The sequence below is a fragment of the Podarcis bocagei genome (genome assembly GCF_964188305.1).
Source record: "Podarcis bocagei genome assembly, chromosome: 17".
In the NCBI taxonomy this organism is placed as follows: Eukaryota; Metazoa; Chordata; class Lepidosauria; order Squamata; family Lacertidae; genus Podarcis; species Podarcis bocagei.
Genome location: NC_138143.1, coordinates 42629924 through 42644624, shown reverse-complemented (window position 1 = coordinate 42644624; position 14701 = coordinate 42629924). Strand labels below are relative to the sequence as shown.

At 46.9% G+C, this 14701-nt stretch overlaps 1 protein-coding gene across 1 annotated transcript; it reads left to right on the top strand.

Annotated features, from left to right (window-relative positions):
• Nucleotides 1-1275: 1275 nt before the first annotated feature.
• On the top strand, nt 1276-14194 carry TRIM45 (tripartite motif containing 45). Its single transcript, XM_081176559.1, has 7 exons — nt 1276-1525; nt 2888-3375; nt 4703-5436; nt 7155-7284; nt 10629-10743; nt 12277-12403; nt 13918-14194. Exons 2-7 carry the CDS (start codon nt 2891-2893, stop codon nt 14067-14069), a joined length of 1743 nt encoding a protein of 580 aa, XP_081032685.1. The 5' UTR covers nt 1276-1525; nt 2888-2890; the 3' UTR covers nt 14070-14194.
• Nucleotides 14195-14701: the final 507 nt, after the last annotated feature.

Here is a 14701-nt window from a genome sequence, read left to right as displayed (position 1 = left end):
GTTACTAAAAGGCATAGATAAATGAGATTGAATTCTCATTGGACAGAAAGATTATACATTCATTCATTCATTCATTCATTCATTCATTCATTCCATGTATGACCTCCCTTTCTGCATAGAGCACTAATAAAGTTAAAATTAGGAAATAGAAGAGTGTTTAAAAGAGCACAATTCAAAGTGTTGGTGCTGACCTTAAAAGCCCTAAACGGCCTCGGTCCTGTATACCTGAAGGAGTGTCTCCACCCCCATCGTTCTGCCCGGACACTGAGGTCCAGCTCCGAGGGCCTTCTGGCGGTTCCCTCACTGCGAGAGGCCAAGTTACTGGGAACAAGGCAGAGGGCCTTCTCGGTTGTGGCACCCGTCCTGTGGAACGTCCTCCCACCAGATGTCAAGGAAATAAACAACTACAATACAGTGGTACCTTGGGTTACATATGCTTCAGGTTACAGACCTAAGCCAGAAATAATACCTCGGGTTAAGAACTCTGCTTCAGGATGAGAACAGAAATTGTGCAGCAGCGGGAGACCCCATTAGCTAAAGTGGTGCTTCAGGTTAAGAACAGTTTCAGGTTAAGAACGGACCTTTGGAACGAATTAAGTACTTAATCTGAGTTGCCACTGTGTTTGGGTAGAAAGTGTTCGCTAACACGATCCAGAAGGAAGGCTGGCATGCATTAAGAAGCGCAGTACAGTGGTACCTCGGGTTACGTACGCTTCAGGTTACAGACTCCGCTAACCCAGAAATAGTGCTTCAGGTTAAGAACTTTGCTTCAGGATGAGAACAGAAATCGTGCTCCGGCAGCATCGGGAGGCCCCATTAGCTAAAGTGGTGCTTCAGGTTAAGAACAGTTTCAGGTTAAGAATGGACCTCCGAGACGAATTAAGTACTTAACCCGAGGTGCCACTGTATCTGACTTTTAGAAGACATCTGAAGGCAGTCATGTTTAGGGAAGTTTTTAATGTTTCATCTTTTATCCTGTTTTTAATATCCTGTTGGAAGCCGCTCTGAGTGGCTGGGGAGACCTGACCAGATGGGCAGGGTATTATTATTATTATTATTATTATTATTATTATTATTATTATTATTATTATTATTATTATTATTATTATTATTATTATTATTATTAGATAGATATTCCCGCCGTTCAGCCTTGCTTCGCCCTCCCCCCCCCCCACTCTTTGTGTAACCTGATGCGCCCCAGCGACGCGCCTTCTCGCCCTTAACCCTCCACTAAATCCCAGCCCCCGCCCCACTTTTCCTCCCCAGCCAGCCATGGGCTGCGTCGCTGGCGCCGCCACCCTCTCCCACATTCTCCAGAGATCTCCAGAGATCCCCATATCGCGTTGCCAAGGCGCGCCTCGCCGTGCGTAAAGCAGGGCGCAGCTGCTCCGTGCGTAACCAAGTGAACGGTTTCTCTTTCCAGGGGAGGGCAGCAAGGAAGGAAGGAAGGAAGGAAGGAAAGGGAAGGAAAAGGGGCAGCTGACGGGCCTGAAGGCTCTCCGAGAAGCCCACGCCACTTTCCGAGGTAAGGGGGGTGGGGGAACAACTGGGGGGGGGGAGCGAAGCGGAGAGAGACTCCGCCTGGAGAATCTGTTCTCTTGGCGCATTTGGCGACACCCAAGGAATGGGGAAGAGTGGAAACGAAAGGGCGAGGGAGAAGCGAAATGCCACTCTATTTCGGGCGGAGAGGAGGGGAGCCAAGGGCTGATTCGCTCCCCCCAGGAGAGGGCAGGGCGCTGGGTTGGTGGAGGCAGGGGCCGGAGCTGCGTTGCCTCGGTTGAGGAGGAGATCGGCCCTCGCGGACTTCGTCCAGGGTCAGGAATGGAGTCCTCTGTGCCCCTCGGGTCTCCTGCAATTGAAAGGACAGATCACAGTTGGAGACAGGGCCGGGAAAAGGGATTGGGGCCCAAGCCATCTCGCAAATTCTGCTCGGTGCGCTTATGAAATGGTCAAAATAAAGCAAAGACAACGCTTTGTGGCTTCTTAAGGACAGTATGGCATGATCATTCGTGGGCTAGAGCCAATTCTAAGTGAGAGACAGTTTGGCCAACTCATGACTTTCCTTCTGGGATAAGAGACTCGATCCCTTCTGACTCCCAGTGTAACCAAAGCTCTTGTGACATAAGGGGGCAATTAGTTTTGTTCAAGGCTGTCTTCAGATTTGCAGAATTATTATAACACACACACACCGTGACATACACCCAGCTTTATTCTGAGCACAAATACGTCAATATGAACTTAGCGCAGCAAGAACATTTGTGGAGCGGTTCGAATACCATTAGAGAGTTATAGAATGTGCTGTTTCTGTAGAGACGGATATGGGAGAGACATGTTTTGTTGCAGCTGGGGCAGATGCAACATGGTATTTCTCTCTCTCTCTCTGCTTCTCCCAAGCACTCATTCCTCCTCTGGGCACTGCTATGGATACGCAATCTATCTGTCTCCAGGCACTGAGGTTGTCTGCAAGGGATTTCCATACGGCGGGGTTCATGTCACATTTGCAGACATCTTTGTAACTGCCTGAAGCCAGCTTTTTCATTAATATTTTGGGTGAAGCATGCCTTGCTGTAAATAGAGTGGAATAACCTGGGACTTTGAAGTTTCTTCCTTTTGTAGGGTGGGGGAATACTTTATCTGTATTTCCTCCTCCTGTTTTTAAAGAGCAATAATGATTTTCTGATTGTATTGTGTATTATTTCCTATTATTATAGGAATATTGGGTGGTTGTTTTTTATTTTTATCATCTATTTTGTGGTTTTATATCTTGATTTTATTCTGTGAAGCGACCTGAGACCCCCGGGTATAGGCTGGTATATAACTTCAACAAATAATACTCATAATAGTACTAAAAATTGTTATTAAAAAGTTATTGTTCTCTGTTTTCCAGGAGATGTCTAACACTCAGGGTTTACAAGGGGAGCCGACTAGCGTGCGCAAGGCCCTTCCTGAGGCAAAGGAATGTTCCAGAAGCAAGTGCCCCCTTTGCGCTCAGCTCTTCTCTGCCCCTAAAATACTGCCTTGTTTACACACCTTCTGCACAGCTTGCCTAGAGCAGCTGGAGCCCTTTTCAGACCTGGGCTTGCCAGGCGAAGACTCAGACTCGAGTTCAGAAGGGCCTTGCCTCCAGAGCTGCCGCCAGCCGCCATCGCCGCTGCTCAGCCTCCTCTGTCCCGTCTGTGATGCTGAGGTAGATTTGCCACCAGGAGGGATCAAAGACTTGACCACCGATCACATGGCTCTGAAAGAGGTGCTGTTGGAGACCTTGCAAGGCGATGGCCTTGGCTTAGCCTGCGACCTCTGCATGGATGGAGAAGCTGTGAAGCACTGCCAGGCCTGCCGGGTCTGCCTTTGCCAGTTTTGCTGCCAAGCTCACAAGTACGTGTCCTGCCCAGACAGTGCAATAGAGTTACCCTACATACCGTATTTTTTGCTCTATAAGACTCACTTTTTCCCTCCTAAAAAGTAAGGGGAAATGTGTGTGCGTCTTATGGACCGAATGCAGGCTGCGCAGCTATCCCAGAAGCCAGAACAGCAAGAGGGATTGCTGCTTTCGCTGCGCAGCGATCCCTCTTGCTGTTCTGGCTTCTGAGATTCAGAATAGTTTTTTTCTTGTTTTCCTCCTCCAAAAACTAGGTGCATCTTGTGGTCTGGTACGTCTTATAGAGCGAAAAATATGGTAATTTTGTGGTACCTTCCTGCCTTTTATGCCCATTTAACAATCACATTAAATAACATGCAGGAGACTTTGACAGCCCCTCCCCCTTTTATCCTTTAAACTGAACAACAGAATTGGAAGGCAGTGAAAAGGCTACAGAAAGTGGGGTAGAGGCTGCCTGACCCTTCGCTCCCTGCCATTTCGCTACTTCAGCTGCTTTCATGCCTGCAGGTAAAATGATATACAGTGGTACCTCGGGTTACAGACGCTTCAGGTTACATACGCTTCAGGTTACAGACTCCTCTAACCCAGAAATAGTACCTCGGGTTAAGAACTTTGCTTCAGGATGAGAACAGAAATCGTCCTCCGGCGGCGCGGCAGCAGCAGGAGGCCCCATTATCTAAAGTGGTGCTTCAGGTTAAGAACAGTTTCAGGTTAAGAACGGGCCTCCGGAACGAATTAAGTACTTAACCCAAGGTAGCACTGTAGTATCCTTTTTTCTTTTATACTGCAGGTGCAGTTTAAGGCTTTAAAGGTCAGCACCAGCACTTTGAATTGTGCTCGGAAACGTACTGAGAGCCATTGTAGGTCTTTCAGGACCAGTGGTCCCAGCGGCCAGTCCCAGTCACCAGTCTGGCAGTTGCATTCTGGATTAGTTGTAGTTCCCAAGTCACCTTCAAAGGTAGTCCCATGTAGAGCGCATTGCAGTAGTCCAAGCGGGAGATAACCAGAGCATGCACCACTCTGGTGAGACAGTCTGTGGGCAGGTAGGGTCTCGGCCTGCCTACCAGATGGAGCTGATAAACAGCTGCCCTGGACACAGAATTGACCTGCACCTCCATGGACAGCTGTGAGTCCCAGGCTGCGCACCTGGTCCTTCAGGGGCACAGTTACCCCACTCAGGACCAGGGAGTCCTCCACACCTGCCCGCCCCCTGCCCCCCCAAAACAGGATTACTGTCCCAGTGTGTGTGAGTAGGAGCTGTGCTTTGCGGATGTTGTTTTCTGGGATGCCTAGACGGCTGAACTTTGCACCTTACTCTTCTAGGCGGCAGAAGAAAACCGCTGCCCACCCTGTGGTGGAGCTTCAGGACTTGAAGGGCTGCACCCACATGGAGAAGCCTATCCAGTGCCTTTTGCACCCTTCGGAGGAGCTGACGCTCTTCTGTGAGCAGTGCGACACATCTGTGTGCCAGGAGTGTGTGGTGGGGACACACCGGCAGCATCCCTACAATCTCGCCAGTAACGTTATCCACAAGCACGGAGATTCCATTCGGGAACTCTTGAAGATCGCCCAGCTGAATATGAGAACTCTGGAAGGCGCGCTCAGCCGAATTGAAGAGGTGGGCAGCGCCCTCAGCAGCCACGTAGAAGCCGTGGCTCGAGAGATCTGCGCTTTTGCAGATGGGTACGTGAAAGCCGTCGAAGAGCACCGAGACCGGCTGCTCAAGTTTCTGAACGAACTGAAGGTCCAAAGGGAGAGCCTGTTGCATTTGCAGAAAGCGCAGCTGCTGCAGCTGCTCCTGGATATGCAGACAGGAGTGGAATTCACTGAGCACCTGCTCACCAACGGCTCGGACCTTCAGATCCTCCTTACCAAAGGGGTGGTGGAGAACCGCCTGAGCAAGCTAACCAGCCTGGACTGCAATATCCACCCTCTTGCGGACGACAGAATCCACTTCTCTCCTGAAAAGAAGGCCGGCGTATACCATGGCTACGAAATCTTTGGGGCCGTTCTCAACAAAGCAGCTCATCCAGCCAAGTGTGTCCTGCAAGGAGCAGGTAAGGGGGTGGTTTGTAGCAGCATAAAAACATCATAAGATGCTCCACATCCAATTGTGGAGCAGAGCACCGCCATCGTGGCCAGTAGCCATCAAGAGTGCTTTCCTCCATGAATTTGTCTAATCCTCTTTTAAAGACATCCTAACTGGTGGCTTGGGACGTGGGTGGCACTGTGGGTTAAACCACAGAGCCTAGGGCTTGCCGATCAGAAGGTCGGCGGTTCGAATCCCCGCAATGACGGGCTGAGCGCCCGTTGCTCGGTCCCTGCTCCTGCCAACCTAGCAGTTCGAAAGCACATCAAAGTGCAAGTAGATAAATAGGTACCGCTCTGGCGGGAAGGTAAATGGCGTTTCCGTGCGCTGCTCTGGTTCGCCAGAAGCGGCTTAGTCCTGCTGGCCACATGACCTGGAAGCTGTACGCCGGCTCCCTCGGCCAGTAAAGCGAGATGAGCGCCGCAACCCCAGAGTCGGTCACGACTGGACCTAACGGTCAGGGGTCCCTTTACCTTTACCTGGTGGCTACCACTGCCACCGTAGGGAGGCTGTGAACCTGAGAATGTCTTTCTTTTTTTAATAATCATTTTTATTAGTTTTCAATTACAACAATCCAATAATAGCTTCATTATAACAAGGCCAAATTATAATACAATTAATAATGCCAATCATTGAGATGCCAAGTTATACAATTTAGGTGGCCCCGCATGCTAGAATTAATGGTTTGATGATTTTCTTTATTTCTGCATTCGAAGATCTTATAACTTTCAATCACACTCCAGTCCAAATCCCAATCCCTTATATCGCAGCTGCAGTTTTAGTGACTTCCATTTGTGGCTAAATATCTCTATTTGGTTTTTTGTCGTCAAAATACACTGCAGACGTCTGATCTCCCTGGAGACGAAAAGATGTGACGATAGACAGCTCTGCCTCCTTTATTTTTATCAAATGTTTTGTGCCACTGGGGAAGTGGTAATTCTGTATTGATTTGTTTTGGATGTTTGTATGTGAAGCCAATAAAAGGTTTGATGTATTGACACACTGAATGATTTCTACGCTTACAGCTGAAGCATTCAAACTCTCTCCTTCCTGTGTGTGGCAATTATTCTGTCCATAGTGTTTCTTCCTGTCCTTGTAAAATATTATATCTATCTTTTGTCAGCTGTTGCTGTTCTCCAGCATGCCTTGGGCAGTGCTAGTGTCCCATTGTTGTTTCAGAAGATTTCTAACCTGAGAATGTCTTTACACACGTCTGTTTAAATGCAGGATTGTAGCTCAGAGGCAGAGAGCATGTTTTGCATACAGAGAACAACACCTGAAATTCAGTGCCAGAAGCCTTGGACAGTAGTGAGGACGAAAGGGCAGAGTCATTTAAGGGAGGTGAAATATACTCAGAGTCGAGAGTGGATTTCATGCTCTTTATTCAGCTCATGGTGGTGAGGAGGAATGAATGGAAGTCCCCTCAAAGTATCTGCTTTATATACATTATTTACACAATGGGCTGCACGTGATTGGCTAATTCCAGAATTCTCCTGTAGGCCAATCAGGTTGTGGATTCACTTCCATCTGGAGCTGGATTGGGTGGCTCCTGCAGACCAATCATACTGTTGCATTGTTCTAGGACCAATCAGACTGCTGCATTTTGGATCCTATTCAACTGAGTACATAACAGGAGGACAAGGCTCTTCGCATTTTCTTCTCAATTACTCTGCTCTGCTTTTCCAGATCTCGGCAGCACTCATCAGAACGAGCCAGCCGGCTTCACTCTGGTCTGCAAGGATGCTTCCGATGAGCAGATGGACAGAGGAGGGGAGCCTGTCCGGGTGTCCATTTCCCATAAAGACAGGAAGGATTGGTTGGTAGCTATTCTGCAAAGTGTTGTCCGTTTCGGTCTCTTTCGTGTTTCCTTTTAAGAGTCCCTTCGCAAGCACATTCATGAGCACGAAAAGGGTAAGGAGGTGAATTGCCAGAATCAGAACAGTGGCGGAAGAATCGTACCTGAGAGCCCAGGTGAAGGGATGCATGCGGATTTGCGGCAGCCTGCGTTGATTTAGGAGTATATGGGCACTTGAATAGTGAATAAACGGGAACACATGAGTATCAGCCAATGAGGAGTGACTTGCATCTGGTGGTTGTAGCAGGTCCAGATATTCAGTTGCATAGTGGCAGCTGGAACACCTGAAAACTAGAAAGATGGGATATGTATATATGCCGTTGCCCAGTGCTTTTTTCCCTAAAAAAATGTTTAGGGGCACTCTCCTTTTCCTACTCATATTGAAATACTGCCCCTCAATAAGGCCAAACTTATATTCACAAAATGTTTAGGGGTATGCGTCCCCCCAGAAAAAATGCACTGCCTTTTCCCAAATTTAGCCTCTCTTGCCTATTTTATTTCACTTTAAATATGTTGTAAACTGCCTCAAGATCCTGGTTAATAATAATAATAATAATAATAATAATAATAATAATAATAGTAATAAAATTTATTATTTATACCCAGCCCATCTGGCTGGGTTTCCCCAGCCCACTTTGGGTGGCTTCCAACAAAGATTAAAAATACATTAAATTAGTAGGAAAGGCATAAAGGTAAAGGTAAAGGTACCCCTGCCCGTTACGGGCCAGTCTTGACAGACTCTGGGGTTTGTGCGCCCATCTCACTCTATAGGCCGTGGGCCAGCGCTGTCCGGAGACACTTCCGGGTCACGTGGCCAGCGTGACAAAGCTGCATCTGGCGAGCCAGCGCAGCACACGGAACGCCGTTTACCTTCCCGCTGGTAAGCGGTACCTATTTATCTACTTGCACCCAGGGGTGCTTTCGAACTGCTAGGTTGGCAGGCGCTGGGACCGAGCAGCGGGAGCGCACCCCGCCGCGGGGATTCGAACCGCCGACCTTTCGATCGGCAAGCCCTAGGCGCTGAGGCTTTTACCCACAGCGCCACCCGCGTCCCTGTCAGGAAAGGCATAAAGACTCCAAATTAATAGATATTAGGCATTTCCCTTCTGTCTTTCCAAAAGGAATCTTTGCTGGTGGCAGGAATGTTTGTCTCCTTCTGTGAGTCGCCCTCTGATAGTAGCTGCTCATGTGAGTGAACCAGTCCTAGGCATTGCCATGGGTTGAGGTAAGCTGGCTGTGATGAGCAGCTCCCTGAGTCTCAAAGAGCTGGATGACAAACTTAAAATTGGATTAATTTAGCAAGTTCAGTTTCTGATGGAAACACTCCATTGTGAGACTTACTGATTTAAGGCTTTCATCAATTCAATCTATTTCTATCACATCTTTCAACCAAAGTATCCAAATCGGTCCATCAGACCTTTTAGTACAACAACAAGAGATTATAAAGGTTTTCAGAGCACTGTGGCCCAAATACAAAAAGTTCCCATCTATTCAGAAGTATAAAGTGTTCCTCTAGTGTATTTAAAAAGCCCCTAAGATTATATCAAATTTGCTGGACTCTGGAGTTGCTTTATACTTTATTCTTCAGTCTACTAATTCCCAAGCATGTCATGCCTTTAATGAGCTGGATTCTAAATGTGTTTAACATTCCAGCAGGGTAATTCATTGCAGATAGGCAAAAAGAAAACTTGTTGTTTCACAGCTTGTTCAAAGCTGGTTTCTGAGTTCAGGTTTACAGAGTAGTGTTTTTGTGTCTAAGGAATTTGCAGTCATTTAAAGTTCCTGAAGAAGGAATCTTGTGCTTTGAGATGCATAGAGAAGCAACAATAAGTACCCCTTTGTCCAATCTACCACACGGTGCCAAATTCCTGTAAATCAGTATTGGGGACAGGGGACTTGGTTAAAATATTCACTCAGGGCAGATAGGAAAGGAGCACTGAATCCTTTCCTAGTACAGTGGTACCTTGGTTCTCAAATGCTTTGGTACTCAAACGCCGAAAACCCAGAAATGAGTGTTCTGGTTTTCGAACGTTTTTTGGAAGCTGAATGTCCAATACAGCTGTCAGCTATTGTTTCCAGGGCACCTGCACCAATCAGAAGCTGCGCCTTGGTTTCTGAACATTTCAGAAGTCAAACGGACTTCCGGAATGGATTAAGTTTGGCGCTTTTGTTTTTGCTATTTATTTTGCGTTTTTGTTTTTGAGGCTTTTTCGGTTAATTTGTTTTTGTGACTGTGTGGATAATTATCATCTACAATACAGTCTTATTTAGTTTATAGTATAGTACATTGATGATTGCTTTCATTTTATGGTTCAATGGTCTCATTAGATAATAAAATTTCATGTTAAATTGCCGTTTTAGGGGTTGTTTTCAAAAGTCTGGAACGGATTAATTTGTTTTGCATTCCTTTCTATGGGAAAGCGTGCCTTGGTTTTGGAACACTTTGGTTTTGGAATGGACTTCCAGAACAGATTAAGTTTGAGAACCAAGGTACCACTGTAGTGTTGTTGTTTTCCCCCATCCAAAACTGCCTTTCCTCAACTGGCTTTCTCATAGCATCGACTGCTTCTTTATCTTGAAGAAAACAGGTGTGGAGATTTGTCTAGTGATGGGAAGAATGTTCCCCAGTCACTACTAAAGGTAAAGGTAAAGAGACCCCTGACCATTAGGTCCAGTCGTGGCCGACTCTGGGGTTGTGGCGCTCATCTCGCTTTATTGGCCGAGGGAGCCGGCGTACAGCTTCCGGGTCATGTGGCCAGCAGGACTAAGCCGCTTCTGGCAAACCAGAGCAGCACACGGAAATGCCGTTTACCTTCCTGCCGGAGCAGTACCTATTTGTCTACTTGCACGTTGACGTGCTTTTGAACTGCTAGGTTGGCAGGAGCAGGGACCGAGCAACAGGAGCTCACCCTGTCGCGGGGATTCGAACCGCAGACCTTCTGATCGGCAAGTCCTAGGCTCTGTGGTTTAACCCACAGCGCCACCCGTGTCCCTCCAGTCACCAGTAAGTAGTATACTTCAAATCCAGTCTTCATTTCTGCTTTACAGCAATGTCCTGATTCTGACACACAGGTCTACCACCATCAGATTGACTCTTCAGGTCCTGAAGTTGGAAAGAAGTTCATCAGTGGTTCAAAAATACCAGTTGTGGGATATCCTCAATTCTATTAAGCAACTCGCTACTTGAGACCTCTTAAAATAATCACCAACTTCATCAGTCGCTGGATCAAAGTCTCTATACAAATGTCTTCTTTATTTTTGCATGCCAAGCAATTATTTTTCTTTCCTCTCTGTCTTCAATCCAGTGTCATCAAGGCCAGTGTAAGTGACAACCAAGATGGGACATACCATATTTCTTACATCCCTGAGGAACCGGGCAAGTACAAGGTCTGCGTCTTTGTCAGAGGTCAACATGTACAGGTAACACTTTCTGCTAGCTTTTGAGGGTGTGGCTGATTTTGGAGAGTCGACCAAAAATGAGCAGACCTATGGCAAGAGCAGAAAAGGAGAGAGAGGAGAGAGGAGTTGGAGCTTAAGGGACTTCTGAGCTCAGCGCCCGCCCAGGGATGGGAATGGCTGAGGAGGCTTCTCAGAGCTTCAAGCTATCAAAGGGGAGTCAAGACACTTCTTCCTCAAACCTGGCTTTGAGTGTCACTGCCTTAGGTGAATCCGCTGGCCTTTAGGGGGACAGAACATGTTCCCTCCATTTTCATTGGTTTAAGGGCTTTGGAAACATCTAAAGGCTTTTGCCTTTCATTGTCATGAAGAAAGTGTACATGGGGAAAGTGTTGACAAGTTTGATTGTCAGAGAACCACAACAACATAAGTTGGCCCAGAGGGTACATACCTACTTTTGGACACAACACAGCATAATTTATACAAACACTTTCATAAATACATAGTAAGTGTGATTGTGTGCAAAGGACTATGACCCTGCAGGCATTATACACATATACAGTGGAATCTTCGAGTGACTCGGAAGCTGAACGTTCTGGTTTTCAAACGCCGAAAACCTGGAAGTAATTGCTTCCATTTTTGAACAGGCCTTGGAAGTCGAACGGCTTCTGAGGCACATTTATCAACTGAGTTTGCCGACCGACCGTTGCTCCTCAGTTGTTGAACGTTTCAGAATGGTCGTCCAGAACAGATTACGTGCGACAACCAAGGTTCCACTGTATTTAAGACTGGTAAACATTACTCTAGGCAGAGGGCCTTCTCAGTAGTGGCATCCACTCTGTGGAACGCCCTCTGTCAGGTGTCAAGGAAATAAACCGCTATCTGACTTTTAGAAGACATCTGAAGGCAGCCCTGCAGAGGGAAGTTTGTGTTTTAATTTGTACAGTGTTTAATTTGTTGGAAGTCACCCAGAGTGGCTGGGGCAAACCCTGTCAGATGGGTGGCATAATAATAATAATAATTAATAATAATAATGTAGTTGTTATACTGTTTCAGAAAATGGTTGCTAGTCCTTTCCCCCACTCAAAGTAAGTGTAAGGCCTGTAATAACACCTCCTGCTGCTGCAACCTTTGATGTCGTATTATCCTCTAGTATGACATGCATAGGGATGCAGGTGGCACTGTGGGTTAAACCACAGAGCCTAGGACTTGCCAATCAGAAGGTCGGCGGTTCAAATCCCCATGACGGGTTGAGCTCCCATTGCTCGGTCCCTGCTCTTGCCCACCTAGCAGTTCGAAAGCACATCAAAGTGCAAGTAGATAAATAGGTACCACTCCGGCAGGAAGGTAAATGGTATTTCCGTGCGCTGCTCTGGTTCGCCAGAAGCGGCTTAGTCCTGCTGGCCACATGACCCGGAAGCTGTACGCCGGCTCCCTCGGCCGATAAAGCGAGATGAGCGCCACAACCCCCGAGTCGGCCACGGCTGGACCTAATGATCAGGGGTCCCTTTACCTATGACTTGCAAATCTGTCCCTTTGGCAACTTGTTCTCTGCAGGGCTCCCCCTTCACCATGATTGTAAAGAACAAGTTCCGCCCCCACCGAGGCGTCTTCCACTGCTGCACGTTCTGCTCTAGTGGGGGGCAGAAAGCTGCTCAATGCGCTTGTGCAGGAGTCATGCCTGGTAAGTCACCCCTTTCCCATAAGCTACTGGGTCAGGAACAGCTCTCTCTCTCTCTCTCTCTCTTCAGGGAACTTTTAATGGTCTACAGCCGTGGTTCCCAACCTTTTTTTGGACATGCTGCACCTAAGCATCTCTAAAATCCTGGTGCCCCCCCCAATACTATATAATTCTTACTGTTCAAAAAGTGAACTCCTATTCGCATGGAGGAAGCCTGAAAGGCCATTAACTGTTATTAATAACTCATTCTCAAATTGCCCGCTGTAAAAATCAAATTGCCCCCCTGTGGGGCATGTGCCCCAAATTGGGAACCATGGGTCTACAGAAACGGGGCTTATTCGATTTATACAGCCATCAGGCTTTGCACATCGCAGAAATTAAAATTATCATGAAGACAAAGGATATATAATTTATTTCAATTCATCCGTCTTGTCTGAGAATAATTTTTACAATGCAATCCTGTGTGTGTGTACTCAGAAGTAAGTTCCACTGTGTTTACTGGGGTTTACTCCTAAGGAAGCATGTCAGGATCAAATGGCCTTTGGAGTGTTTCAAACACTTGACATGTGCAGGAGCTAGGTTGGTCTTGTTTATGCTGACAGAGTGGCTTACTTGAGCAGGTTGAAAGCAACAGTGACACTTGAATCAGGGATTCCTGAGTCGCACCTCAGCCCGTTAGCCACCTCCCTACACAGGATGCAAAAATGTCTCCAGCAAAATGGCCATAAGTGTAATAGCGCAGATGAAAGATTCCAGCCACCATCATTATAAAACAGACATCCAAGGTGGTAGATGGAAGGCAAAAGCTATTTTTACAGTCATAACCTGCAACATAATTTTTTTGTTTGTTCCCTGCTTTATCTTCATCTGTGTACAAGGTTGAATGTAGTCTTATCTCCTCTGTTGATAAATGACCTAAGGTCAGTCATTCTCAAACTTTTTCCTCTGGGTCACACTTTCTGAATAAAAAATTTATTGCACCACATCGAATATTTTATTGATAAGAAATACATTGGGGGGGAGGGGAGAGAGAAACAACTCCAAGCAGTGCTTGGTTTGTGATATAGAGCACAACAACTTTATGGGACACCCAGAAAGTAAAAACAACGCAGCTAAAGAAGAACTTGAATCATTCCCAAAATATAATTATAAACAATCCTCTTACTATGTGCCTACAATTCCCATCATCCCTGACCACTGGTCCTGTTAGCTAGGGATGATGGGAATTGTAGTCCGAAACATCTGGAGGGCCAGAGTTTGTCTGCCTCAGCATGCATACAAGATCAGTGAGAGACTTCTATTAAGTCTAGTTTGAGACAAACAAATTCTCATCTCCCCACCAGCCTTTCTCTTTTCTAATTGCCCTTGAATCTTCCTGCCACGCTTGCCATCCTCTTCTGCCATGCCAGTGTGCAGCACACCACACCTGTGGAGAACCGCTGCCCAAAGTGCAGGAAATGGCGAGTTTACTTGGAGAGCCTTTCTAGCCAGTAAAGAGTTTCTTTTCCAATGGGCAGGTGGCTATCAGGGCTGTGGTCACGGACACAAGGGCCACCCTGGCGCTCCTCACTGGTCGTGCTGTGGCAGCGTTGCTGAAGCCTCCGAGTGCTCCATTGTGCCGTCGGGCGAGACTTTGGGAAGGAGCCCCCTCAGGACTGTGGTGCTCTGAAGGGACTTCTGGCAAGGCAGCAAGGCTTCAGCCCACAAGGAGTTACTCAGCTGCACTAGTTGCCAGAGAATCTCCTGCACTGAGAAGATGAAACATGTCAAAATAATAAAGTGCCTTCTATCCCACCTTTGCGCTGTTTGTGAGAATTTATGTGTGTGTGTGTGTGTGTGTGTGTGTGATTGGGGCAAGCTCTGGGAATTGTATACAGTGGTACCTGTATTCTGTTGTAGCCGCTCAGAGTGGCTGGGGAAATAATAATACAGTGGTACCTCGTGTTAAGTACTTAATTCATTCTGGAGGTCTGTTCTTAACCTGAAACTGTCCTTAACCTGAAGCACCACTTTAGCTAATGGGGCCTCCCACTGCACGATTTCTGTTCTCATCCTGAAGCAAAGTTCTTAACCCGAAGTACTATTTCTGGGTTAGCGGAGTCTGTAACCTGAAGCATCTGTAACCCGAGGTACCACTGTAATTGACTTCTGCTCAGTTACTTTAAAAAAATAGCTCAGTTGTTGGAACTATGCCAGGAAGTGCAAAATCCAGTTAAAGGTTTGTGTGTTTTCAAAAGCATCATTACACCCAAGGTCAAATATGATGTGTGCTGAATGCTTTCACACTACACGTGTAAAAAT